The sequence below is a fragment of the Fringilla coelebs genome (assembly GCF_963513975.1).
Source record: "Fringilla coelebs genome assembly, chromosome: 13".
NCBI lineage: Eukaryota > Metazoa > Chordata > Aves > Passeriformes > Fringillidae > Fringilla > Fringilla coelebs.
Genome location: NC_140039.1, coordinates 15240866 through 15267997, shown reverse-complemented (window position 1 = coordinate 15267997; position 27132 = coordinate 15240866). Strand labels below are relative to the sequence as shown.

Here is a 27132-nt window from a genome sequence, read left to right as displayed (position 1 = left end):
TTGGTTCTTTGGTTTACATCTTGGATGTGCTCTGGGAAGAGAATGCCGAGTGCAGTGCCCAATCTATCCATGCCTTCACATCAATGTTTTATCAACTCATGGAAAAATAGCAGGGCAGTGTCAGTCTGCTTTATATTTTAAAGGATTGAAGGAGTGGAAATAGTTTCAAAGACCCCTTGCCACTATCACTGGCAGCTAAGTCGAGCCAAAACAGGAAAAACTATGTCAGTAACCTGTTTCAGAGGTGCTGTTCCCTCTCCATGACCAGGTGAACCAGTAGCTGATGTTGTGCTGTGCACATCAGTGAATCAGACTAAACCCTGAGAGAGTGAAACCCCATTCTGCTTATTTGTGTCGCAAAAACGTGCAGAAAATGCCCCTCCCTGACTGGCAATTCCTCTTCAAACTGATTCCTCCATTCCCAATGTCTTCAGTTTCATCTCCACTCTTGTGCCTAAGCTAGAGGTTTCTTTTTCTTGCCAAGTGCCACAAAGCTGTTCCTTAGCTCCTTTAAGTCACTGAGTAATTTCCTATCACTTCCAAATGACAGCACATGGTCCTGTGGACAGCTCTTCTCATATTGCATGTTCCCAGCCAGAAGTGACTCCTGAACACGCATGCATGCATTTGCAGCATTCACATCTGAGCCATGTATGATGTGAATGTCACCTCAGAGAGCCCGCACAGCGAACTTTAAGGACCCATGTGCATGAGAATGAGTTACCTCACTGATATTTTTTGGTTTTCAAGTTTAGACATATGTTTTTCCTGCCTCTGTGAAAATATAGGCTTGCCGTAGATTTTTTTATTTTTTTTTTTACCTTGGCATGTTGATAGTAGAGCTTTGTAATGGGTTCCTAATCAGTAGCATCATGAAGGTGGTAGTGTGTTAGATAACCATGTAAAATGAACAGTGCTGTATATAACTTTTACTGGTGATGTTTGAAATATCTTGAAAACAGGGTGTGAATGATTTTAATGTCTCAGGCTTCTAGTTTTTCAAGACAAATGCAGGTACTGAATCCAAGCAGAATTTAAGCTGTTGAAAAACACGTCAGAAAACCCACAAGCACAGTGAAGAAACTCCCAAATTTCTGTACTTTAGAAATAAGAATTAGTTGTTTTTTTTCCTGATAATTAGCATCATTAATGAAGTCATTTATTGTAAATTGAACAGATGAAACCTTCTCTGCTACATTACCCTGCCTACCTTTACAGTGGAGCTCTGAAGAGACCCTCTACAAGAAAGCTTTGTGTTAGAGCAGCAGTGCCTAATTCTGTGATTAGCACTGCCCGTGCAGGCTAGCACTCTAAGCACTGTTCTCTTTACAATAAAGGTAGCTTCCATGAGATGCGCTTTTTTTTTTTTTTTAAGATATGTGGCCTAACATTTTTATTAGAACTTTATTAGAACTAATACACATCTTTATTATCTTTTTCTGCCAACTCTGAAGGCCTTTGCTTGGTGGTCAGACCTGATGGTTGAGCACGCGGAGACCTTCCTGTCGCTGTTTGCAGTGGATATGGACGCAGCGTTAGAGGTGCAGCCCCCAGACACCTGGGACAGCTTCCCGCTCTTTCAGCTCATTAACGATTCCCTCCGTAGTGACTGTATGTATTCTGCATTCTGATCACTCCCTTTTCAGTGGGATGCTCAGGTTACTGATAATAATGCTTTCAGCCTCTCCTTACTGCGCAGAGAACTGAGATGGGTGGAGATTTAAAGATTTACAAACTCCTTTAGCACCAGCATGATTTTATTGCATTGCCATAGAAAAAAGCACACCCTTAAATCACTGCAGTCAAAGGTGGGAAGTTGAATTTTTATTTGCTTCATCTTCTCCAGTCTCTTGGTAATGGCTTCCTGATAAGCAGGGAATTAGGTACTCTATATCCGTCATTAAATGTGTGTATTGTTTTATATGTGTGTACTACATTTAGTTAGCAGGGTGTAAGCCAGTCCTTGCTTTAAGATTTTATTGAAGGGAGGAAAATATTAAAGTAAATGGAAGCAGAAGTAGTTCAGAAGAATAGTGCTTTGTGAAATAAGACAATTCTCCGAAGCACTTGGGCCCATGCTTTCAAAACCCATGTGAGGATTTGGCACTTTTCTGGGTAGTCCAACCCTCCCTGGGGAGCTGGTGGCAAAACTGGCATTGCCTTAGCTAGGTCTTAGACCAGGACCCCAGCTAGCTTTCTAAGACTATGTGAAAAAAGCCAAGGACTCATCCTCAGAAAGCAAGTTCCAGCATCATGGTACTGAGCAACCAAAGAAAAAATTATTTTCCCACCTGCTAAAGCCATAATGTTTGCCATGCTGTGTTTCTTACACTGGTTTTATTCACAGGAAGTGATAATGTATTTGTAAGTTTTACATTAATGGAAAAGAAGGTTCATTGTCTGTTTATTTGTTTGGACTAAGAAGTCATTCCTGCTGTCTGTGTCATAAACTCTGGCTCCTGTTATGTTCTTGAAGTTTTCCTGTTCTGACAAATTCGTTGTTTGATGGAGTGCCACACTGTGGTTTGTTACAGAGCTTGTGGTAACAGTAGTGTCTTACTATACTTTTATTTATCTATTCTAGATAATTTGTGCAATGGAAAATTCCACAAACACCTCCAAGACCTGTTTGCTCCACTTGTTGTTAGATATGTCGATCTGATGGAGTCCTCAATTGCACAGTCAATTCACAGGGGCTTTGAGCGGGAGTCATGGGAGCCAGTAAAGTAAGGAAACCTCCTTTGATACAATCGGAATTTGGGTGCAAATGGATGGAGATTCATATAGAGGTGAATTAGCAAACGTTAGACTGGACATGCAGAAAATGCTTTAAACGTTCTAGTTTAATGCTATAAATAGGAGGCATGATCTCTTCAGGATTTTCAGGTTAATGAGAGAAATGGTATTGGCTTTTTGAAATGCATCGCTGCCTCAGTTTGAACCGTGTGCCTTTGAACAGGGAAGCATGAAAATGGGAAAACCTTCTTAACTGCCATGGCTTTTTGGAACCCATTCTAAAAGGCCTTTTCCAATGCTGCTTTTGAACTCACATAGCTCCTTTTCAGAACAAAAAAATCTCGCTTCACTGTGTTCAGTTCCAGCCCTATAACCCCTGTGAGTCATTGCTGTATTTATTCTCAACACTCATTTTTTCCACCCACCCTGTGGGGGGGATACTGCAGTGTGTGCCTCTGGCATCAGCCCCATGGCTGGTGGCCGCACATGTCCCCATGTCCAGGGCAGCTCTGCCAGTCCCAGCTCCTCTGCCTGTAGGATTAGATGTGCAGAAACCAAACTGAAACATGGGCAAGATGACTCAAGCATAATAATTTCTTACATTTGGAAAGCTAGGAGTTTACCAGCAAGAAATTGGGAGCCTGAGAAAAACCCAAATTGAACTCAAGAGCTGGTGAATGATAAAAATGTGACATGTGCTTTGGATTACTGTTGTTATTTCACAGGTTTTGAAGCACTGCTGAACCCTGTCATGCTTGCTCTAAAAAGCCAAGTCAGATCCTTCAAAGGGAAATAGCTAACTTTTCCTTCTAATAAAGATACTAAAAGAGAATGATGGACCCTTTGCAAGTGACATGAGTCTGGCAGTGCCTCAGACCAGGAACTGGGACCAGGTGACCTCTGGAGAGACTCTTTTCCTTGCTTTTTTTGTCATTCTCTAGAAAAAGTGAAATGGCACCGCACTCTCAGAGGTTGCTGTATAAAAGAACGTGTGGTCTTTCAGGGCTTTTCACACCAAATATGTTCCGTTTACAAGGAAAAGAGATTTTGTTCAGCAGCCAGCCTCCCATATGCAACCTGGAGTCTGAGTACCCAGGTTTTTTCCTTTCTTTCTTGTGCATCCTCAGCATCCGTAAGGATTCTGCCTGCCAAATCTCGGGCTTTTTCTTGACACCTGATCATCCCCTCTGTTTTGAGTGGGGTTAAGTGGCTGGCATTCAGGAGCCTCTCTCACTTTCCATTTGCTGTCTTTGGTCTGCAGGCTAACAGGATTAAAGATCCTAAAAAATCTTGTTTCAAATAAGCAGATGTGACCCAGAAAACATACAAGAAATAGATCTTTCGAGTAGGAGAATGCCATTTTTACAGCCACTCCTTCAAGCAGAATTGCACTTCGAAGTTAGCATTAACTTCAGTTTCAGAGCTCTGCTTTAGTAAAAAATATGTATTTCCTTCTCTGTTATGAAACAGAGGCAGTTAACTCTGTGTACCTGTACACCTGGGTTAAGCACTCAATAAACAAATCATTCTGCTTTTTTTTTCTTTTATCAGAAGCTGTCATCTTTTTTGCTTTTTAATGACTTCAAGGAGTTAACTATAGATGTCCATAAGTACTTGGATGTGCTACTTGCCTGTCAAAATGCTTTGTCCCTGGGTATGCCAGCATCTATCATTTCCAAGTTATCTCTGATAGTTATAAAAGATCTTTTCTTAGTTCTCTTGTGATGGTTATTCCCTTCTGGAGTTCCAGTTACAGTGTGCTCTGAGCATTGCATCTCCCAGCAAAAGCCCAGGATGGACTCTTTCTCTTACAGACTTGGGTATATAAAAGATTTCTTCCAGCAGGAAAGTGGGTGATTTCCACGAGAAGCTTCTGTCCATCTGGTGGAAAGATGCACCATGGGTTTTTTTTCACGTGTTGATATTTTGTTCTTATGTCTCGCACACAAAAGTGTGAGTTGCAAACGCTGCCTCAACGTGATGTGGCCCGGTGAAGGGAGGCACCAGTGAGTGCCAGAGGGTAGCACATACAGTGCAAAGGAAAAGAGGAGTGTCATTCCTAGGATCTTATGACATTTTTCATGTGCTGTTCAGAACTAAATGTTAAGGCATCTTCATCTTTGCCTCCTGGGCAGACCACCTGCTCCTCTTTGTCTGATCGACAGGGAACTTGCAGAAAAATTCAGGTTAGAGACTTATTCTGTTTGACTTGTCCTCCTGTATCTGCTCTCTTCTCATCCCACATGTCCATACTGTAGCACAGTTGAATTTATGGCCATGGATTCTCAAATAGCTTGGAGCAGCCAATTCCAAACCAAATTGTGACCTTCTATTGACACCTCTCCAGCAGAGCTTTTTTTGGAAATTGGGAACACTGCAGAATGTTCTTCCACAGCTTTCCTCTGCTTTGGAGATAGACCTTCAAGTTGGCCAGCAAAGACAGATCATCAAAGCTGGCCGTTCCACCAAGCTTGTTGTTGTCCTGGATCTCTGCAGTGCATTATGAGAAGGAAATCTCATTATCTCCTGTTAACCAAGAAATTATTCCACAACACAGAAGATTTTGAAAGGGTTTCTCTGTACTTGTGTTTGCAGTCAAGGCTGAAATACGTAGCCCTCCATAACCTGACCAGATGGCAGTTTGCAAGCATGTATTTCTTCTATTTTCATTGCTGAATACTCTGCACCTTATGCTCCGAGGAGTTAGGTATAGAAATCACAGTGAGAGAGATACTGTTAAGTATTGGAAAAAATGGTGGGGGGAAAGCATGGACGTTATGTGCTCATGAGGGCTCTGTAATCTGCCTCTGCAGAGCTGCTGAATTTGCAGGGGGTCTGTGCCCTATAGCTAGAGCAGCTGGTGCGCTTGTATGAATCCACGCAGAGAAATGTGGAACGCTTGTCCTTCGCACAGTCATCCAAGTATGCAGGATGCAGAGTAGGTCTGTTCTCTGGTGAGTTGAGAGGTCTTGGAAAAGTAGGGTTTGCAATGGGTTTTTTTCCTTGCTAGCTTCTCGGAGAGTGCTGATTTATCTCGCAGCCAGCTGACACGTATGTGTGTGCGTCTCTGTGTGTGTGTCTGTGTTGAAAGATCTTTTGGAGCAAATGCTAAAGCTCATGCAATGACAACCAATTTCAATGGCTTGACTAGAACATTACTCACTGACCCAGGGCTCTCTCTACCGCTCTCTAGTCCTGGCTTTAGCATCTATTAATTGCTCACTAACCCTTTGCAAACTATTTATAAATGTATCATTAATATAAATGTCAGAAATTGAACAATATGATTATACTAATCATTTTATAAGGTTGTACAACTACAGAATGATAGTGAAAAATGTTTCCCCTTAAAAGAAGCACCGCTGTAGTGAAAGTGAGTATTTTTGTTACTATTCTGGGTGTCAGTCACAGGAAGAGCACAGATTTGACTGCCTACTTCACTATCAAGCTCTTTGCTTCACATCAAGGCTTTTGTGAAAAGATTTGCTCTTGAGCATTTGCTCAGCCTCGACAGTGAGGTTTCAAGTGTTTATAGTGATGGAAGAGACAGGCATTTGCGTCTTCCATCACTAAATCATTTCAGGCATCCTATAGGAACTGAGCATTTAGGTGTGGCCAAGGTTCTCGTTCAGCTCTATTCTGAACCCAGGAGACAGCTCAGTAAAAATACTGTGATTTTTCTGCCCTCCTTCCATTGCTAGGGCAGCTCTACAGGAGCAGCCACGGTGCAACTGGATGTGTTCCATCCGTGCTGCGGTACAGTGTGAGCACTGGGAGGTTGTGCAGGGGGGCACTGCCAGTCTGTTTGCACTGAGAGTTTCCCAGCAGACAGTCCAGGTGAGGGCATTTCCACAGCTCACACACACAAATGGGGCTGAAGTAGAAGACACCGGGAAAACAAGCACTGCACCTCCAGAGCTGGTGTCTCTCATCAAACGTATCAGGATCCAGTCCTGAAGCTGAGTCGTCTTAAATCAGACAGCCCTCATCTTGTTGATGCAAATGCCCACATTCCCTGCCTGATGGCTGAGGTTATATTTAGCCATCTATATTAAATAGGCATGGCTGGCTTCTAGAAACAGTTTCTCATCTTGGACCTGTAGTTTTATGGTCTGAACAATTGCAGGCTTCATGGAACATTTGTTGGTAATATTAATCATTTTTTAGAGGTCTCACTGCAACTGTTAGTCAGATAATTAGATCAGTTGAACCTGAAAAACTGTGCATGTCAATTCAGGAGAATATTTTTTTTGCATTAGTTACTGTATGTTAACATTAAATACTCCATTATTTTGCTGTTTTGTTTTGTTTTAAAAGTACTAACTTATTCTTGCAACATATTCTTGCATCAGCAAAATAATGTGTTGTATAAAAGAAATATGTTTCCGTGTGAATATAGTATACTGTTTACTCTAGAAGTCATATTTTATTAATACAGTGTTTTTATTAATATAACACTGTCACTTCTTGAATTTTAATATTAAAACCAAAGGTCCTCTGATTTATGTATTTACCATCTGGCTAAGTTATTTAAGTTGCCTTTCCTTATACATTTATATGTTGTCCACCTCTTGCTATTTCTTTATTTATTCCATATCAGTATCTAACCACATGCACTGCCATTTCTGAAGATTTAACACTCTCTCAATCACTATGTAGTCTATGTCTCATTCAATAGTCATATCATCTTAGCAGCAGATACAGTATGAATGGAAACAATGGACAGCTTTGTGACAGTAGTGAATTCTCGTCTTTGCCTGAAAAAGAGAACACACAGATAGCAGGAAGTTAAATCTACTGAGAATCATAGAAATAATTAGAAATCAGAACATAGTCGGGAGGTTTTTTTCACTAGAAAAAACTTTGATTTGTGATTTTCCTCCCCAGCAAGGGATTTTATTCACAAAGAATGAAGTCTGTTCCCTAACATTCACCAGCAATGAGCTGGTGAGCTGAGCTGAGCTCTTGCAGGGATGTGGTTCTCATCGTCTGATGCGTTAGGAAACATCTATTCAGGCAGCTCAATTCCACTGCTTTGGGGGCTGATACATAAAACTTGCAGTAAGAAATGAAGTGCTAAATATGTCTCAGGGGAGTTACTAGGATTTTAATATGCCTTGAAAGACATAGTGTATAATTTGATAGTTCCGCAGGAAGCCAGATAATGGTGTCTGTAAAGTAACTCATTTAATCCAGAGAAATGGGAGAGACATCCAAAGGTGCCATATCCTGATGCAGTCTCAGAGCAGGCAAGTTTGGATGCTGAAGCAGTGCCTGTGTGCATCAATAGAAAAGCTTTCAGCAGCTTCAGCAGTGCAGGGTGAAGCTGAAATCCTGAATTTTTAATTCCATTTTCACTTAGTCCAAGTAACAATCTGGTGAAAACGGTGTCAAAGCACCTGGTTTTGTTCCTCACATGGGACTGTAAAACCACCTGCAGGCTGTGTACCAGGGAGTCAGACAGTGTTCTGGGGAGAGGGCAGAAATTAGGTATTTTTCTGAAACTGGCTTCTCTTCTGAGAGTCAGGTAATATGTGAGTTGGGTAACTGAGTTCTGTGTTTTGCTGATTCCCAGATCTCCTGATGTTTTCATTTTGCATGTAGAATATGACTGTGATGAGATACTCACTAAAACAGAATTAGACCAATTACAACATCTAGAGACCTAGTACAATGAAATATGTCAGGGTGCATTCCAAACTTTGGGCATGCAGTGCTGTTACATGCACCTTGTTCCAGGAGAGAATCTTGCATGAAATCAATACAGCTGTCCACTTTTTAAAGATCTCTATTTGCATAACAGTTGCACATCTGAAAATACTGATTGAAGTCATGATGCCCAAGTACACATGCTTCATATTAACCTTTGAATATCTTAATCATCTCATGGCCCACTTCCAGCCATGAAACAGTCACATACTAGTCCTGGATTCATTTACAAAGTGCAGTTTATGCACAAATAGTGGGGCTGGGCAATCCTTTGTTTTGCACCCAGGAATTCAGGGGAGGATCAGGGCACAGTCTTTACAGAGGAAGAACCTTGTAGTTCACTGTCTCATCACTCCAGATTAGCCCATCTTTATTTGTAGAGGGTCTAAAACAGGTTTTGCAGCAAAATTTCAACTCCATTGAGCTTGGTGGCAAGAAAAACTCTTATGGCTGGAATTCCAGACTCTCTCTTTATTATTTCAAATTCCAGTCCCGTAGCAGATCTCATAGTTTAGTACTTCCATTGAGCCTGTGTTTGTAAGAAATGAGACTCTTCCTTAAAAGAGAGATTTTTTGGAAGAAAAGCTGTTCTCTGCACTTTGAAATGGTATCAGGACTTGAAGGTGCAGTTATTTTCACAGGTGTTTAAACTCTCTGTCAATTTTCCCCTTTGCAATTCTTCTTTTCATTCTGGTTTGCTTTTTTTTTTAAGGAATTTGAATTTTATAGCAGACTGAAAACACAGTACATTTAAGCTTTCATACTCATGCTTCTTTCTGAAATGTTTTGCTTTAGTTTTTTAACTGTCCTCATGCTGTGAACTTTGCAGATTTGTTTCTGAGTGTCATGTGCTTCTGCTACATCGGCATTGTCACTGTTATGGTATTTTTTCTTTCTGTCTGTTTCTTCCACAGGAGTTTAACAAGTAATCTGCCCAATGTGAATCTACCAAATGTGAATCTCCCTAAAGTACCAAATCTACCAGTTAACATCCCACTAGGCATCCCACAAATGCCTAGCTTTTCTGCACCGTCATGGATGGCTGCTATTTATGATTCTGAGTGTGTATTCAGTTCAAATTAGATCTCATTTAAATTTAAAGTAATCTTGGCATGGATATGTATTGTTTGTTTCTGTGCATTACATAAAACTTTAAAGAGTGATACAGTTAATTAGATGTTTTCTGAATGAGACACTAGTGAATTTCTGGCATGTGTATTTTGAGGGTTTTTTTGTATAAACCTTGAAAATTTGTCTCAACTCCCACTGAGAGTTTGAGCAAGTATCTTGCTTTACAAAATAGCTGTCAACAATGGGGTATGGTCTGAATAACATACAAACCACAGAACTCCAATGTGACATTATGTCTCAGCAAAGAGTTTTGTCCAAAAGAGAAGATTAATCAATTTCAATGCCAGTCAACCAATTTCTGTGGACCAGATGTAGATCTAAAAATGAATTTTATTTAATGCAAGCTCTGCAATTCCCAGATAATTTTTGTCTTGACTTTGGTGAAGCAGTCTAAGAAAGAGGAGCACCCTGTAATAGTTTTTATTCACATTGGGGGATGGACCAGAGAGCAATTAAAGCTCCATAGCCTTCATTACTGCCCAAATAATGCCATGATCAACTAAAGAAAGAGATTTTCAATGTGAGTTTTAGATTATGGCTTGGGAAATAGTGTCAAAGCAGTCACTGTAGGAGCCTTGAGCTCTGTGCTCCCAGCTTCCTGCCTGAGTGTCCCAAGGTGCGTGTGTGAAGCTTGGGGGGGACGTACCACAAATCCTCTGCACAGATTAGGCAAGTTCTCTGATAGGAGATTTCTCACTGAGCAGTGTGGAGGGTGGTACCCAGTGGGCTCAGCCCAAATCTCATCATTTGAGGTAGCTCATCTCCCAGGATGTCCTATCATGGGAACTGTTATTTGTCCATTCTGCTTCTAAAGTGCTAGAGAGTTATTTAGGGTTGGCATAGACTGGTGTCAGACAGCACTGTGGTGCTTTTCCTCTATCCTCTCATTTAATAGATAAAACTGAAGGACTCACCCCAGAATCTCCTGTTCACTTGTACTGAAACACCCTCAATTACATCTACACCTGGAGTCCACCAGAACGCCTCTGCCATTAGTCTGGCACAGGCAGGATTGCAGAGCACTGGTAATGAATGAAAGTAAAGAAAACACTGATGTGAGATCTTTTTAAATAGATTTGAAACCTTTTAAAAATATTAGCATGGTTGTTTATGTTTCAAAGCCATACAACTCATATTCATGCTAAGATAGTTATTTTAAAGGCTAGCTTAGGCAGTTGTCTGTAAAGAGTACTTGAAAGTTTTAATCTTGCTCTGTGCATGCTTTGTGGTATTGCCCTTGAAAAGATAAGAATCATGTAATGACAGAAAATTGGATAATCCCTCTGAAAATGCTTGAGCATCAATGGTATATTGCAAGCTGCCGGCGTGATTAGAGTAATTGTGGTGCTCACAAGCAAAATCCCAACAGTGCATTTTGGAAATGAATATACTATATTGTTTACTTGGATGGAGCCCTAATCAAAAGTGAGAAAAAGACTGAGAATAATTCTTCAAAAATTTTGAAACCAAATGGATGTCATAATATTGCTGTCGTAAATACCAATTATTGTATTTGTGCACATTAAATCACTTAAAATGTAAATCCATGCAGTTCCAAAACTGGGTTTAGACTGTTAAAGCTTGCTTACACCCAAGCACAGGTTTGAACGAAAAACTCTTGGTAGATGAATATGTGAGACCGTTGTCCAAATTGGTCCCCTGGCAAAAGTAAATGCCTGATTCTTTATCTTTTCATCTCCCTGGTTCCCTTTTACTCACCCTTCCCCTCCATCAAGGACATGTTACCTGTTGCTTAGTGTCAGATACGTTTCTCCTACAACCAAGACTACTCATTCTTTATCTTGTTGACTCTGCTAGCCCAGGCTCCCTCAGGACCCCTCTGGCATGTTGGGACTACAGTTCTCACCTGGGAGTAGCCCTGTTTGCATTAGTTCCCAGCTCCTCTAGCATTAACTCAATGCAGCTGGCATCTGTCACAATAGAAACACCCTCCCTCATCTGTTTCTATAGATGATGTCAGCACAAGCGGTAATGCATGGTGTGTTAAATATCTTATAAATTACTGTGTTAGCATTAGTGGTATGCGAGGAGGGGGTTGAAACTCTTGAAGCTCCCTTGGGAATTGTTCTGGAAAAAAAAAAAGTGAGGGAGAAGAAGAGAGGGAGAGAAAAGGGTTATAGATGCATAAATTTCTGTGCACAAACAGAGTGCAATCCAGTCCTGTATTTTTATTCTGTAAGTGGAGGTTTGAGATATAATTATACTGTGAAAAGAGCTGGTGTAGCTACACACTGCAGGACTAAAGACTTCCATCTGGGCAGGGGTGTGGGTACAAGAATATATGCTTGGGAAAGAAATTGAGAATTTTGTGGCAGACCAAAGTTGTTGCAAAATAAATTTTTAAAAATGTAAATTTGTTGTCCTGTAATTGCCTTTGCAAAGAAAAAGGTGCAGCAGTAAATCCTGCCGAAACTCCTGGATATGAGATGTACCCTTAGCTCAATTGACTTACCCCAATTTTTTTTCAGCTGTTCAAGAGATAAAGTGTGTCCTCGCTCACCACTTGTTAGCACTGTCCCTTACCTGGAAACGGGGCCACACTGGGGGGACAAGGCAAACTCAAGATATAATTTGGAGGGGGGAGAATTGCATGAAACCCTAAATCTTAATAACTGCATACAGCCTAGTATGGCAGTTATTATTGATCAAGGATTTTCTCCCACAATTTCTGGCCTTAATTCTTAATAATCACATATGTTAATGTGGTTATTAACTAAGGCTGATTTTTACCATACACACGTTCTTCCCGTTAATGTGTGTAACTCATGATGTTGTCTTCCTCATCTGGTCTGGAAAGTTTTGTGGGTGATGACAGCAAGGTAGATTAGGCAACTGTATGGTAAAACTCAAAATCCTGATGGTGGAGATGGCCAGCGTTGTCCTGTGTATGAAACTGCTGTCTGCCTTACACTTGTTGCAGGAATGGTCTCCACATCAGGTTGCCGAGACCCCGATGCCACTTCTGACTTTTGTTCTCGTTTTGCCCTGCCAGCAATGGATCAGGCACCTCAGAAGATATGTTCTGGAAACTTGATGCCCTGCAGACCTTCATTCGGGATTTGCACTGGCCTGAGGAGGAGTTTGGGAAACACTTGGAGCAGCGCTTGAAGCTTATGGCGAGTGACATGATCGAGTCCTGTGTGAAAAGGTGGGTGCCCGTGAGGGAGCCTGGCATGTTTCTCACAAGGGCTCACAGGATGCAAAGCTATTCCACCTTAAAACTGGAATTCACCCCGTTGCTGTGAACTGTGGACTCTCCCAAGCAGGCACTTGTCTGTTGAGACTGAGTGCTTATTCACAATAAGGCAATAAATCACCCGTCCTTCTGGGCTTTGTAGGTAATTGCTTATTTTCAGTGCTGCACGTGAGGTCAGATCTTGGTAAATGCAGGTTGGTGTGATGATGCTGACTGCTGAAGGCATAGACATAAGAAAGATCCCAGAACCCGCCTAAAAAGCACAGATACATGAAAAAAAAAAAGAAAAAAATTATTTTAAAAGTGGGATAGTGTGTTGCTTGGCACACAGGTTTCATGTCTGCCGTTGATTGGGAAAAGCTGTTGTATCATCAGCCACATTATACCATAGTTACCTGCAGATCTTCCAAAACAGAGATATCTTTAAGCAACTTTTAGACATACTGGCAGCTGTCATTTTGAAAGCAAAATATTGAAGTTAAATTTCCAACTTTTCCATTGCAATTTATGTCCATTTGCATCAGAGATAACGAGGCAAGAAGAAAAAATGAACTTGGTATTTCTTTGTGCAAAAATTCGTAGACAAAGAGAGGAACCAGAGAAAAAATGGATGCCAATTATAGCCAATACATGCTAATATTAACTGCAGTGTGTGATGTGGCTGTCCTGTACCACAATTTCCTGGCCACTCTGCAAGTGTGAGTGTGGCATTTATTTTCAGTACAATCCTCACTAGCCTGGATGTTCAGTGTCAGCACAGAGGAAGGCACATTCAATCCCTGAGAGGCAGGCAGGAAGGCAGATAGCTTGAGGCTTGTTCTCTCACCATTCTGGAATAAACCCTAGTGCATTTTAAGTGCAATGAGATGTATTGCATGTAATGTCTTTGACGTAGAGAAATTTATTACAGCAGCCCATCTCTGGTCCTGTGTCTGGCTCAAACACTGAGCTTTAGTTGTCCTTCAGTTGTCAGACTGTATTTTAGGAGAAAACCCAGTGATGGAGCTCTGATCTCTTCTCTGCCCTAGCACCACCAGCAAAACTTATTTTCTCTTTTTTTTTTTTTTTTTTAATTTGGAATTAAGGTCCCTTTGCTGTCCCTACAATACAGTTATAGCTGCAATGATCTGTAAAAATCAGAACAAGTTAGCTCAGCTGGGATAACTGGGAAAAATAAGCAAATTTCCAGGTACATCTAAAGAAGAGCTTGTGTGCCTGGAAGCCAGGTGGTTTTTTCCCCTAATTTGCTTCAACCTTTCTACAAATGTGTTGCCCCTCTGTTAAAACCTGGCCCAGCTTGTACTGGTACAACTATATATAATGGTTGTGAGCATAAGTAAGTAGGAACATGCTCCTTTCCATGAGGAGATGGAAAATCCCAGTCTCCTTGGGTCCTTTCAGTAATTATCAACATTCTAGTCCCCGAGTCCAGGCTAAATCTGGCACTGGTAATTAAATCAGTTCAAATGCCATTGCTGATGTAAACCAATATGCTGCCTTCCCTATTTATATCACCTGCAAACAGGGCCTGGCTAAGGTTTCTTTAGCAATTTCAGTTTGACACAACATTTTTCTTTGCGTCTGTCTCTGAACTGTTGAATCCATGGAGGAGCCACCCTGCCTTCCACACTGGGTTGTATTTTGGGGCTGTCAGGAAAGCAGCCCTTGCAAGGAAGGCCTGTTCACTAATAAATCCAGGCAGAAGGACCTACATACCAGCTCAGATCTGATCCCCACAACGGGAGCTTCACATTCGTAAATGAGTTTTCATTTGTATAACCCTTGGGGGATCATTTAAGTTCAGAATTATTCCTGAGCTGCAGCTGATATTGTTTGTTATTTCTATATTGAAGCTCCTATGTTAATTTATTGGCAGATTCTGTGTGATGTGATAATTGTTCTGTGTTAGGTTAGATTAGTGAAGTACCTCTGGAATATGAAGAAGGGCTCTGAAAAAAAGGCAAGGCTATGCCCACCACCAGGAAAGCATTCCTGTGTTAGACTCACAAATGCCTTGGTATTTAAAATATGACACAGGATCACATTTTGTAGGTTTTGCCTAACAAAGGTTTTGGTGTATCACAGTTTGTTACTGCCAGGGATGTCCTCAAGAGAACAGGGAGGTGTGTGATGAAGGTGTGTTCATATGCACATGCCTGTCCCTGTGCATGCTTTGCAGATTTAATCTGGTGAATGTGTGTGGTGCAGGGAAACTACCTCTCTGAATTTACAAGACAATTAAGAACTTCCCTTGAGCAAATACTAACATATCACTATAAATGCAATGATCTGGCAGTGTCCTTTCAGTCAAGCAATGAAGGAGATTCTGTTATTTGTAGTTGCTGTCAGGGAGCAATAGGAGCTTCCTTTAGTGCAGCAGGGTGTGGTTATCAATCAGCTAATGCAACCAAATTAAAGGTGTGCATTGACACTGCTGTGTGTAACATCATCACACTGTTTATCAAGCATAAGAGAGTCACAGTTTCCCTGAAACTGTTGAGCACTTTATAAATAGTGTGTATTCTGGAAAGGGGGTTTCTTTTTAAACAGGAAAATCATTTTTAGAAAAAAACACATTTGTAACAATTGCACTTTGGCACTCCCAGCAGCATTCAGCTTTCTGGCTCTCAAACTCCTCTCAGTATTGTTTCAAGTTATTATTATTGTCTTAGTATGTTTAAAAGCAACTGAAACATGTTCTTCTACTTTCCTTCACAGAACAAGGATTGCATTTGAAGTAAAACTGCAGAAAACCAGCCGATCAACAGATTTCCGAGTCCCTCAATCAATATGCACCATGTTTAATGTCATGGTGGATGCCAAAGCTCAGTCTACAAAGCTTTGCAGTATGGAAATGGGCCAAGAGGTAAAAATGCAGGTTCTTCCTTTCACAGCTTTTAAAGGCAATGTCATGAAATTTCCTGTCTCCTGTTGTGCTCGTTTCAGAGACGTTGTATCGTTTGTGGATTTAGCCTTCCATAGAGAGTGTGCAGATGAATGTACAGGGGGTTGCTCTCAAATCTAATGAATAGAAACATTCGGAATCCCTGTCACTTAGGAGTGGCTTTTTGCAAGGACTGTGGTATGCATACGGTATCTCTCAAGCTTGGTTGTTGCATGATGACCATATAAATTGAGTCATTAACTGCACCTCGGAGCCAGGTGTCAGCAACACACTTTCTGTGTATGGCTATTTTCTGTAGACAAACATAAGGAAAACAGAACTGCCAAGTTGTTGCTGTGATGCATGTAAGGAGAAAAAAAAAAACAAAACTACAAAAATAAAGAACTTCCAAAAGTAGATTGAAATTCCGGCTGCTTTGCCTTCCTCGAGTACTGGCTGTAATCAGCACACTTGATCATTCTGGATTTCCAGGTTCATAATGACTCAAGTTCCCAAATAACAAACCTGTTTTAATTAATTGCTTACTTTTATTTTCTTCTGAAGCCATAGTTGCAGGTTGAAGTTTCTGTGAATTGACCTGTGAATTAGAAAGACATGGCAAATTGGAATGAATTAAATGCATCAGAATGCTCATTTTGCTCCAGTGACTTCAAGCCAAATTGAATATCCATATACCAGTCTAGAATAAATTCACAAATACTGTTTGGCTCACCTAGTCCGCTGCTTGTCAGCATTTCCTAGATAAGCCTTTTCACTACAGCTTTCCATGGTCAGATTTTGCAGTGAATCATTGCTAGTTGTTCCTGTGTTTTTTCAGTTGTTCACTTCAATTTGTTCCTCTGAAAGAACTCGTTCCAAAGGCCACTGGGTGTAGTAGGGCTCCCTGCCCTGATGTCAGTGGTGTTTGGATCAGATTCAGCTGTTCTTTTTGTTTTTCTTATACATATTTCAGTTCTGACATTTTATTTGTCACATGCACCTTATAAGAGATTTCATACTGCCCATCATCAGGTCTTCCCTTGTCCTCCAGGTCAGCTGGAGCAGATCTTGAGTGGGCTTTCGTTGTCCAGGTCTGGACATGAACTTCTCTACCATTTTCTGTTCCATATTCATACCCATGTGTCTCCCCAAATCCCTCAGCCTGCAGCTGCTGCAGCATCTACCCCATCAGCTGCAAAGGTTCATGTTTGTGATGTTCCCCACTGCAAACCAGGATCAAACCCTTATACTGGCACAGTCCCTGGGGACAGGGAGATTTTGGAGATCATGAAGACAGGGGAGGCTCATTGCATTCATTAAACTGCCAGGTTAAGTATTCAGAGGGCCCAAGGGTGATCACATCAGCGCTGTGCCCGGGCATCGTGGGACCAGGCGCTCACCGCATCTTTCCATGCTGATTTCTGATGCTCTCTGATTGCCACAGTTTCCTCCAAGTTCTGAGCATCAGTCCCACTGCAGGTTCAGCCTGGCTCAGACTGCAGAAGACAGGGGAGGAGGTGGCAGTGTGGTTGCTCCTGGGCTGCAGCTGGGATCAGCTGCAAATCTGCCTGGGCCACTTCAAGGAGGTGTTTGGTGCAGCAGCTCTGAGACAGCTGTGGCAAGCAGCAGTTGCTGGGACACGAGGTTTTTAACAGATAGCTAAACTAATGGAACCTGTAAAGCAGACATAAATTATTGGTTCATAGGTTACCATTTAGGGCTGCAGTATTTTATACACCCTCCTTTTTTCTTTTTCTTTTTTTTTCTTTTAAGTAGTGTTACTACCTCCCCCACCATTCACTTGTGCCACTCTGTTTTGACTATCTCCATCTCCTCTTCTTGAAGCTGTCTGAACCTGTGTGCCAAGGTGGTCAGGCTGAGGGGGGTAAAAGCTCCCATGTAGATCTGTCAGCACAACTTGGGAGGGGAGGACAAAATGCCACTCTGCCTCTTCCAGTCCCACTGGAAGGGATGAGACAGTTGGATATGCAGCAGAAGCATGGGAACCTGGGTTTCCAGCCTGTGTCCTTCTCAGTAACATGGGGAGCTGGGTCTGTGCCTCATTGAGTCCCTCTGTCCCTCCATCTCTGGTATGTAGCAGCGCACAGGTCAGCAAAGGGAGGAATGGACAGACAGGGAGGGACAAAAAGTCACTGACCATTCATCAGTGCCCCAGCTGGCACATGGTCCTCCAGCCCGTGTCCCTGTGCAGACAGTTCAACGGCAGCAAAAGGGGCTCACACTGCCCACCACAGAGCTCAGGCAAGGCCTTTGGCCCAGACCTAACCAGAGATGACATTTTTGTTAGAAACAAAGCCCGTTTGTTCTGACAGTTCAATCTGTATTTGTGCAGAGACTCTCTCAGCACCTTTCTTGCCTAGACCTCACCGTGCTCTGTGGGTTCCCTCCCACCCCAAAGGCCTTCCCTTCCACACTACCTCCAGCCACGCTCACTTTAGCAGATACTTGAATGCGTTTTGCGAGCATTACCCTGTGAAACAAACACCCATCATTTCATTCCATTTCCTTGTCTCTAAAGGCAGCTGTTAAAACATTTGGTAAACATACTTTACCATCTTAAATATTTATTTTTCCTCTGAATTTTTAATACATCTAAGGGGATAAATGTATGTATTAAATGTTTCTCAGTTGGTCTAGTATGTTTCTATTTAATATCTAAGGTCAGATGGTCCTTAGAGAAATACAACATACACACAATCTGTTACATGACAAGGCAAGATACTCATCACATAAAGTCAAGTTGAATCATTGTAGTGCACTGATTATGGATTGTAATAATTGAGCTAATAGAAAGCTCTGATGAACTTGATCGAGAGTGGGGGCTATGCTGGGTAAAGCAAACCAGCTCTGTGATCTTTAACCTTGAGTGTTTCCATGAGGAATGTAGAAGGAGCTGTTGGAATTGCTGGTTTTGCGAGCCAGGCATCTGTAGCAGCACCAGGCGCTCGCTTTCTGAACCGCCGCCGTCTCTGACCCGTCCTGGCCGCCGCTCCCCTTCCCGAGGTGGAGCTGGGGCTGTGGCACTGGTGGCACAGGGTGCACATGGCTGTGGCTGCCTGGGGCAGGCCCTGTCCTGCATGGTCACTGCCCGGGCACCGGGGCTCACTCTGCCCTGGGGATTGCGGCTGCGATGGGAATGAGCGCTCAGGGTACTGCTACACCACCTTGGTGCATGCACAGGCTCCTGTCCTGCTCTCAGAGCTGTGGTTTTATTCCATTGGGGCTCTTATTTGCTTTTGAAACAAGCTTGTTATTGAACATGCATCAGTCAGTGCATTTCACAGTGAATTGCTTTGCACATAGCTAGTCATGATTGAATTCAAACTCATGACTTACATGATGAAAGCAGTTAGCTGAATACTTGTTTGCGAAGTTTTACACACACAGAAAATGCAGTTGCAGAAGGAAAACATAATGGGAGAGACACCCCAATATATGCACAACCCCTTCTCCATTTCCCTTAGGAAGTCCTGGCTGTGTCTGCCAAGCACATCAGCAGCTTCTACCTGTACCAAGCTGTTACAGGTCCCTGTCACCCCACAGCTTCATTCTAGCTGTGCTGGGGAAGGCCAGGTCAATCCTGGGAGCTAATAAGGCCTAGCTCTGCATTAAAGATCAATCATAACGATGATCCCAGAAGGGACTTGTGTATGTCTTGACCTGCAAAGCAGGACATGGAATGGGAGCTGCCAATGCAAGTATCACCCGCTTGTTCGTGTATGTTTTCCCCCGCGTGGGCCCAGCAGATCGCAGCCTGTGGCGTGGCGGTGCCGGTTTGTCCTCGTGCCCAGGTGAGGCTCTGAGTGCCCCCAGCCAGGCCTTGGGCTGGTGCTGTGCCATGTCCCCTGCCCTGGCCCTGCCAGCCTGGTGAGGGCTGTGTGGCTGCCCCGAGGCTGAACCCTGCCTGTCGACAGCCGGTTCCCTTCCTCTCCGGAGCCAAATAAAACCGTAAGAGAGAGCCAGGTGTCAGCTACAATCCGGTCCCTTCCCGCTGTTTTACTGCCACCAAATCCTACAGGTAGCGATCTCTGGCATTTCAGCGAAAGGAGGTTTTGACCCCATTTCATTTTCCATTGCTTATTGTTTCTGTGCATGATGCTGCTGTTCTCATACGTCTCTTTTTTTAAATAATTTTGGTTTATTTATTGTTTATCTTCATATGTTCTTTTTCCTGTCTTTTGCACTTTCCTCTTTATTTCTGTCCCCAATCATCTGAAAAGTTTGCAAAAGAGTGGGTAAGTGTGTCCTACTTTTATTTTCTTTTTCCCAAATTCCTATATTAATGTTACTGCCATAGAAAAAAAATCCCCAAACTGTAGAGCAGTTCAGAGTACCGATCAGACACTGAGACCAGCAGCTAGCATTTGTAAAGCCCTCACAGTCTTCCTTCCCAAAGTCTGATTAGTATTTAAAGCAGATTTGTCTCTTTCAATGTGATTTGATGTTAACATTTTAAAACAATATTAATGCCAAGTGGTAATGAATATAGTGACTAGCACCAGTGCTTGAAATGTTTGACTGAAAAATCAAATGTTTTGTGTTGGAAAGCAGTCATAATCAGTATTTTCTCAGTCCATTGAAAATAAGAATATACTGTATGTTTTCACTAATTAAATCTTGTATTGGAAACAGGTCTTTTCTAAATTAGTAGAAGACTGTATTTTAGTACCTATTCTAGCCATATTGCAGCTGATTGCATCAGAGCTCCCAAGCTAAGCAAGGTTTGGCATGTGCAGAAATTGGGTTGAGGACTCAGAAACGCTGGTGCTGCAGGCACAGGCCTTGGTCAGCCAGTGCTGAGCCACTGCCACGGGATCTGCCCTTGCCCAGGGCTCAGGGCTGCACTGCCTGCTGGCTTTTGCACGGGACAAAAAGGCTCGTCGTGGTTTCTTGGGGGGGTTTTAATCTGTCTCACAGTACGAAACACCAAAGCATTGGAACGAGTGCTTAACTTGAGCCATGTGCCTGCTGAAGCCAGGGTAACTCAGGGTCAGCTGCTCTGCTGCAGTAGGTGGGAGGGGTCCTGCACCATTCCCAGTGGTTGAGCACACTGCAAGCTCTCCTGGAGCAGCACATCCTCCACATTTCCATGCCGGGGGCTGGGTGGTTTGTGGTGCCCTTGGAAGGGGCTGCCTGTTCCCCTCCTGCAGCAGGTGTATCCCACTGTCCTCTGCAATCCGTGTGCCAGGACAGGATCATGCCCACAGAAGTGGAGCAAAGGGACTTCAGAATCTCTAGGAGCACTGGGTGCTGGTTCTCACAGGGATGGTAGAGCCTCCCCTCCGACATCCACGCATGGCTCCCAGAGCTGCGGGCACACAGAACAGGGCAGGGTTTGCCCATGCTTCAAAACTGATGCAGGATTCTCCTGAATTCAAGGTCTCTCCTACAAGTGTAAGTAGTCACTGGCCACTGCAGTGGGGCACAGGGTAATAAGCTGCATAATTCTTTGGTTTAATACTATTTATTGTGGCTTACCGAGGGAAGAGACTGACAAGTGTAGAGCTGTTGGCTGTGATCAATGCTAATATTTTCCTCCCCCTCTCCTTTTATTTTTCTTTAGCACCAGTACCATTCAAAAATAGATGAACTAATTGAGGAAACCGTCAAAGAAATGATAACACTCCTAGTGGCAAAGGTAACCCTCGGCTTCAGGTGAAGTGATTCACTGTTAACGTTGCATCTTTAATATGTGCGTTTCCATTAAAATGTGACACATTAGGATGTTGAATTGGCTTCTTGTTTCTCACAGGCAGGATCATACATCTCCCAGTCCTTTCATGGTGACTCTTTGTTGATAAGGACTGCGTGAGACGCAGCACTCTGCTAGCAGGATTGCCATACTGGGCCAGAAGTGGCTTTAAGGAATGGGTGTTAGGTTAATGGGGTAAGACCCCATGGTCAGCATCACCCCACAGCACTGGGGTAGCTGCAGTCAGGGGGTGGCACTGCTAAATGCTGCTGCAGAGCCATTGGGGTGGCACGCAGAGGTGGTCACCACTCCTCCGCACGAGGTTGTGTGGACAAAATAGCTCATCTTGTGCAAGATCACCATATGCTCTTCTAAGAAATTAATTTAGAGATGACAGTAGTGGGAAATACATTCCAAAATGTCAGGTTTAATTGTTTGGAAATTGTTTTTCATCAGAGTCAGCTTCTGTAGCTTAGCTGCCAGCATTCCCCTTGGGTGGTTGTGTAGGTCTGGTGTGCTGTGCTAACACGGAGGGGAATTGGTATGTAAGGAGAAAGATGGTGGGGTGTGTTTTCCTCTAGTTTCAAACTTTCTGAGAACAAGTCATCCCTATTATACAGTGGAGACCTTTAAACATAATCCGCCAACATATGCCAGTTCAATTCTTCTGCAAGAATACCCAGCTAGCTGCGTGCTTGCCACTGCATACTGGGAGCAGGAACCACAGCCTTCCCCAGCCAGAGAGACTCTGCTGGATTCCCCACACACTGCACCCACCTCCTGTCCCTGCACCACCCAGGTCACTGAGGGGTGATTCACAGTCAGCAAGAGGTGCACCAAAGCGCCCAAAAGGGAGCACTCCTTTCCCCCCACTCCCTGCACTCCCTGCCCCAGTGTTCAGGGAGAGGTCCATTCCTTTGGCAATGCTGAGAGGTCCACTGGTTCCTCTGAAGGTGAGGCAGATCTTTACACCCTTGTCCAGCTATTAAAAATAATTGCAGTATTTTTTGTCTTTGTAGTTTGTCACCATTTTGGAAGGAGTCTTGGCCAAACTGTCTAGATATGATGAAGGGACTTTGTTTTCTTCATTCCTGTCATTTACTGTAAGTACAGACTATATTTCCTTTCTTCTTCTTTTTTTCTATTTTTCTGAGTTGCAACCTCCTGCTCTCCCAGGACTAGATCAGCTACTTAATAATTCTTCCATTCTGTGATGTTTGATCACTGTAACTCCCACATGAACAGACAAAAAACCAGTATGCAGATATACAGTACATAAACATCCAGGATGCACAGAGAAAAGCCATCTCCATCCATCCTTCAGCTTGGTGAAGTTTATTCTGTAGGGGATACATATGAAGATGAAAAAAACATTGCACTGTACATGCAATTAGCTTCATTGTCACTTGACGTGGCAGGTGTGTTCCTCTCAGTCTTCTAACAGTGACCATTAAACAGTAAACAGCAAAATAAGGGAGCTTTAGGGAGTGACTATGTGCTTCTAAAAGAGAACAAGGTAGGGGAAATGCCATGAGGTCAGGAAGCACAGGGTGCTTCTAATGCCGTATTTCTCCATAAAACTGAGGAACCAATTCCCAGCTCACCACATATTTCCTAGCAAGGTATAGGACCAGACCAATATCTGTGCAAAACTGGCCTCAGTATCCAGCAATGGTTTAACAATCAGAGCTGTATTCCAGAAAAGTGTTGTGACAGCTTCTTAGGATGAACACATGGCAGCTGATTTCCAAAGGTCTTCAGAAAATGCATGTGCCAGAAAGTTTACAGGAGTGTCTCTGTGCAAGGAGGACTTCACTTCTCTCAGCTCACAGACACTTGTGCACATGAATGCCTGTGGCTGGGCTGCTTGGAAAGTTGTGTTCACATTTCACACCCTGGTCCTGTTGCCTTCCTGTGCAGCCTCTCCTGCACTGACTTGTTCACAAGAGACTGGGCAAGAGGCAGAAGGCACTGCTCTGCAAACTGGGAAGGCTTTCCAAAATCTCATTTTGGAGTTGTCTTAGTTCCCTGCAAATGTCTGCTGTTTGCTACTCTTGGGCCCTTTTGCTGAGTTTGAGGCAGTTTGTAGGATCCATCTGGAAATGGAGATGGATTTAGGAAGGCTTAACAGCAGAGGCAAGAAACTGCTCTTGGCAGCTTTGTATACACAGTCTGGCAGCTTATCTGAACGACCGTGGGGTTCAAACCAAGCATTCTGCCTTTTCAGGTGTGCTAGAGGCACTTTGTTCTTCAGAGAAGAGAGGAAGGGAGGGTGTTCCATTCACTGCCCCGCAGTGCAGCTCTTCTCCCTGGATAAACCCCGTGTGCTTACAGCCCCAGAGCTGTGCTCACCTGCGCTCGAGGGGATGCAGGGTGTGGATACCTGGATACCTTCCCTCATTCCAGTGCTGTGGAGGGTTAGGAAATGCTTGTGTGCCAGCAGCAGAGGATGTGGAGGCGGCAGCTTTCCAGGCATCGGAAGTACCAGCATCAGCCCGTGTAGACAGCGTAGTGTGCAGCCCTTCCTTCCCCGTGAATCCAAGCTGTTCCTCGGTTGGTGCTGCGCTGCTCCCACCACATCCTACTGTTTACACTGCCGAGTGCTGCTCCATTTGATTGCTGAGCAAAGCCCTGGCTGCACCTGGGCTCTGGGCACCTGTCAGGACCAGCACGTGGGTGCACAGGGTTCAGGCATCCTCTCTGCTGCTCCTCGGACACTTACGGACAGTTAACTGCTCCAGCTGCAGCAAAACAGGCTGTCCCACTCCAACAGCCCCACAGCCTTCAAACATGGTCCCAAAGCCTGGATTTCATGAGTTTTCAGTCAGGAAGGGATGTGTATCCAAATAGCTGCTGTGCGTGGTGTGTGCATGTCTCCAGGAAAGTGTTGGTCCCTCGCCCACAGCAAGTGGGCTGGGTACACGACAGAAGAGCAGGATTGCTCCTTCCTGACAAAGGGACGTCTCTCGCTTTGGCCCCCATATTTGCTGGGAGCCACTGGGAGAGGAGGCTGAGGAACAGCCCTGACCCCTTTAGCACTGGGCTTAGCAAGTCTCCTCTCCCTGCAGTAGTAATGTGACTTGCTGTGTTTAGTCTTTGCAGTGATAAATACAGAATCTCTCTCTTGTTACAGCATGCTTGCACCACCTCCCACGTTTTCCCTGTCTGAACAAATACAACAAAGTGTGATGGTCCAAGCCAGTGAGCTCCAGAAAGCATTAGTCTCCCACCCCCTTCCACCAACTTCTTTCATCGCGTGTTTTCCAGGCGCTCTGCAAGTGACATGTACTCGGGGGTCTTGTGACAGACAGTTTTATCACCTAGTAGGATATCCTCATTTCCAATTCTTGCCTCGAAATTCAAGATAAAATTAATGCATCTGTTGTCCTAATAAATTCTCACTAGCCACTTCTCCTTGCAGAGCACTTTGAGAGGAAAACACCCTTCTAAATTTGGCCGGTCTTTTTTTTTTTTTTCTGTTTGTTGCTACATTTGAGTGCATCTTGGCGGCAGCAGCCCAGGCCCTGGCTGGGTGTCTGCATGTGCAGATCCACTGACTCACAGGAATGCCAGCTGCTAAAATTCCCTGTAATCTGGATGGCCTCTGTAGGCAGAGCATTACACCTGTGGTAATTATAACCAAAGATTCCATGCTACCCAAGGGAGGCAGAAGCAAAAGATCTTATTTTTGTTCTGCGCAAAATTTGTATGGTAAACTGAGATGTTTCATGGCAAAGTCACATACTTTGTGAAAAACGGCAGCCTAGCAAAAATCACACAACATCCGGCAGTTTGGAAATTTCACTAAATGTAGCCAAATCTGACTTTAAAGAAAAACAAGTAATTATTCTGATTAAAGGAGAGTGGGCAGGAGAAGCAGCTCAGTTTTTTTGTGGGTGGAGGGAGGAGATCGCAGGAAGCTGAGTTATTCTTGTCGCCTCTTGGCTTTGGGGAAGGTAGTTTGAAAGTGGCGCTAAGCTGGACCCAAGACTGCTAAATCCGCACTCAGCTGGCAGGTTTGCCTCTGCCTGGCTTCGTGCTCCGTGTGGAATTTGAAGGTGCAGGTGTAGCCCTGAGGAAGGACCCCATCTTGAGTTCTGCAGGCTGAGCCACATCATTTTCCAGGCTTGGTTGTTGGGCTTTGCTGCTCAGAAAAACTGCTGGTTTGGTGCTCGCATGGGCACCCTGCCTGCGTGGGTGTGCCATGACTGCCTGCTCTCCTGGAGCTGCATCCACTGGATGGGCTCCAGCTGCCTTCACACACGGAGGCTGAGGCTCCTCCGCTCCCATTCCGCAGGAGCAAGGGACAGCACTTCACCACCTCCCCAGAAAGTTGTGAGGATGAATGCAGAGACAGGGCAAGGTGTAGTACCTGGAGACAAGACAAGTGTTTGCTCTGGTGCTGATTTTGCTGTCTCCTTCATAAACTCGTGTGCTGGGACGTGCCCTGTCCCCCTGCAGCCTCTCCAGCAGGCAGACCTGGGGTCACACTGCAGCAGCAGGCGCTCGGTGCCCTCCTCCTGCCCTTCCCTCTGTTCTTGCCCCCCGGCTCGGCAGCCTGGGCGCTGCCAATGCTCGCCGCGTTCACCTCGGCAATTACCACCAGTCTGGTCTTTTGTATCGCCTCATTGTGCTTAATTATGCACCCCCCACACACACCATATGAGTGCTTCCACCCACTCTCACATTCTGTCTCACACATACATTCATTCTCTCATTCGGGACACATAATTTATTCATCCCAAGATGCAACTGTGTGCGTGTTATATTTAGGCTGTTTTAATGGTAGCTTTAGAAATATTTAAAAGCAGGTGAGCTTTTACACCCAAACAAAGATGGCCGGCAACGCTTACCCTAATTAAAAGCAGAAGCGTTGTGGAAAATCCCAGCCATACTCTTTCTAGACACTGTGCCTTATGCTACAGTGGGAAAAAGGTCTCTGTGGCCAGCTGGGCACTGCTCAGTTGGAAGAGTTGGCCCTGACGTCAGGGGCCACCCCGCCTGCCGCGCCAGGCAACGCGCACCCTGCTGCATGGAAAATCACAGACAAAGTCACTTTGGGGTCCTGCAGATCACACCAGCTTGTGATGACACCACAGAGTGCAGTGTCCATCTCTGATACCTTCCCTCCAACGGTATCTTCTAAAAAAGGAGGAAAATCAGGGGGAAATGAGGTAGCTGTTCAGTCTGGGAAGCAGAAAAGCTTCGGGATACTTCTGCGTGGCATGGCATGAGCACACTGCCCCAACATGGTCTGCAAGTTCTTGCCAGCATCAGGCCAGCAACAAGAGGGAAAATAATAATTTTTGTTTTGAATTCACTGATGTGTGGGAGGAACAAGTGACTGCATGAGAGGCTGCAGGTGAAGGCAACAGGGATGAGTTTTAAAACGTGTTTCAAATGAGTTTTAAACATTTTTAAAATGAATTTTCCAACCAGCCCAGCCACATGCATTCATGTGCAAAACTGCTCAGAAAGCCTTCAGCCCAGCAAGGCATCACAGAATGGGTTGGAAGGGACCTTAAAAATCATCTTGTTCCAACCCTTCTGCCACAGGCAAGGACACCTTCCACTATCCATGTTACTCAAAGCCTCATCCATCCTGGTGTTGACAATGTCCCAGGCTGCAGCCTGCCCAGCTGGGGGAAGCACACCGTTGGCAGGATGATGGGAAGGGAGCAAACTTAGGGTCCTTTCTTGTGTCTAGGTTGGTGCAGGCCCCTGCCAGCCTCACCATGCCAT

The 27132-nt window shown here is 44.0% G+C and overlaps 1 protein-coding gene across 5 annotated transcripts in view; it reads left to right on the top strand.

The window, feature by feature from the left end:
- CADPS (calcium dependent secretion activator) overlaps positions 1 to 27132 on the top strand; it is a gene marked incomplete at both ends in the record, with an annotated part of 201076 nt that overhangs the window by 150381 nt on the left and 23563 nt on the right. For 3 of the 5 annotated variants that reach the window (XM_084214178.1, XM_084214177.1, XM_084214176.1), the window contains 7 exons: positions 1455 to 1611; positions 2585 to 2726; positions 9360 to 9506; positions 12590 to 12745; positions 15512 to 15659; positions 21262 to 21336; positions 22410 to 22493. In XM_084214178.1, coding sequence (XP_084070304.1) covers positions 1455 to 1611; positions 2585 to 2726; positions 9360 to 9506; positions 12590 to 12745; positions 15512 to 15659; positions 21262 to 21336; positions 22410 to 22493 — 909 coding nt within the window. The remainder of the gene's footprint in view (positions 1 to 1454; positions 1612 to 2584; positions 2727 to 9359; positions 9507 to 12589; positions 12746 to 15511; positions 15660 to 21261; positions 21337 to 22409; positions 22494 to 27132) is intronic. The other 2 variants (XM_084214180.1, XM_084214179.1) reach the window with 1 other exon arrangement.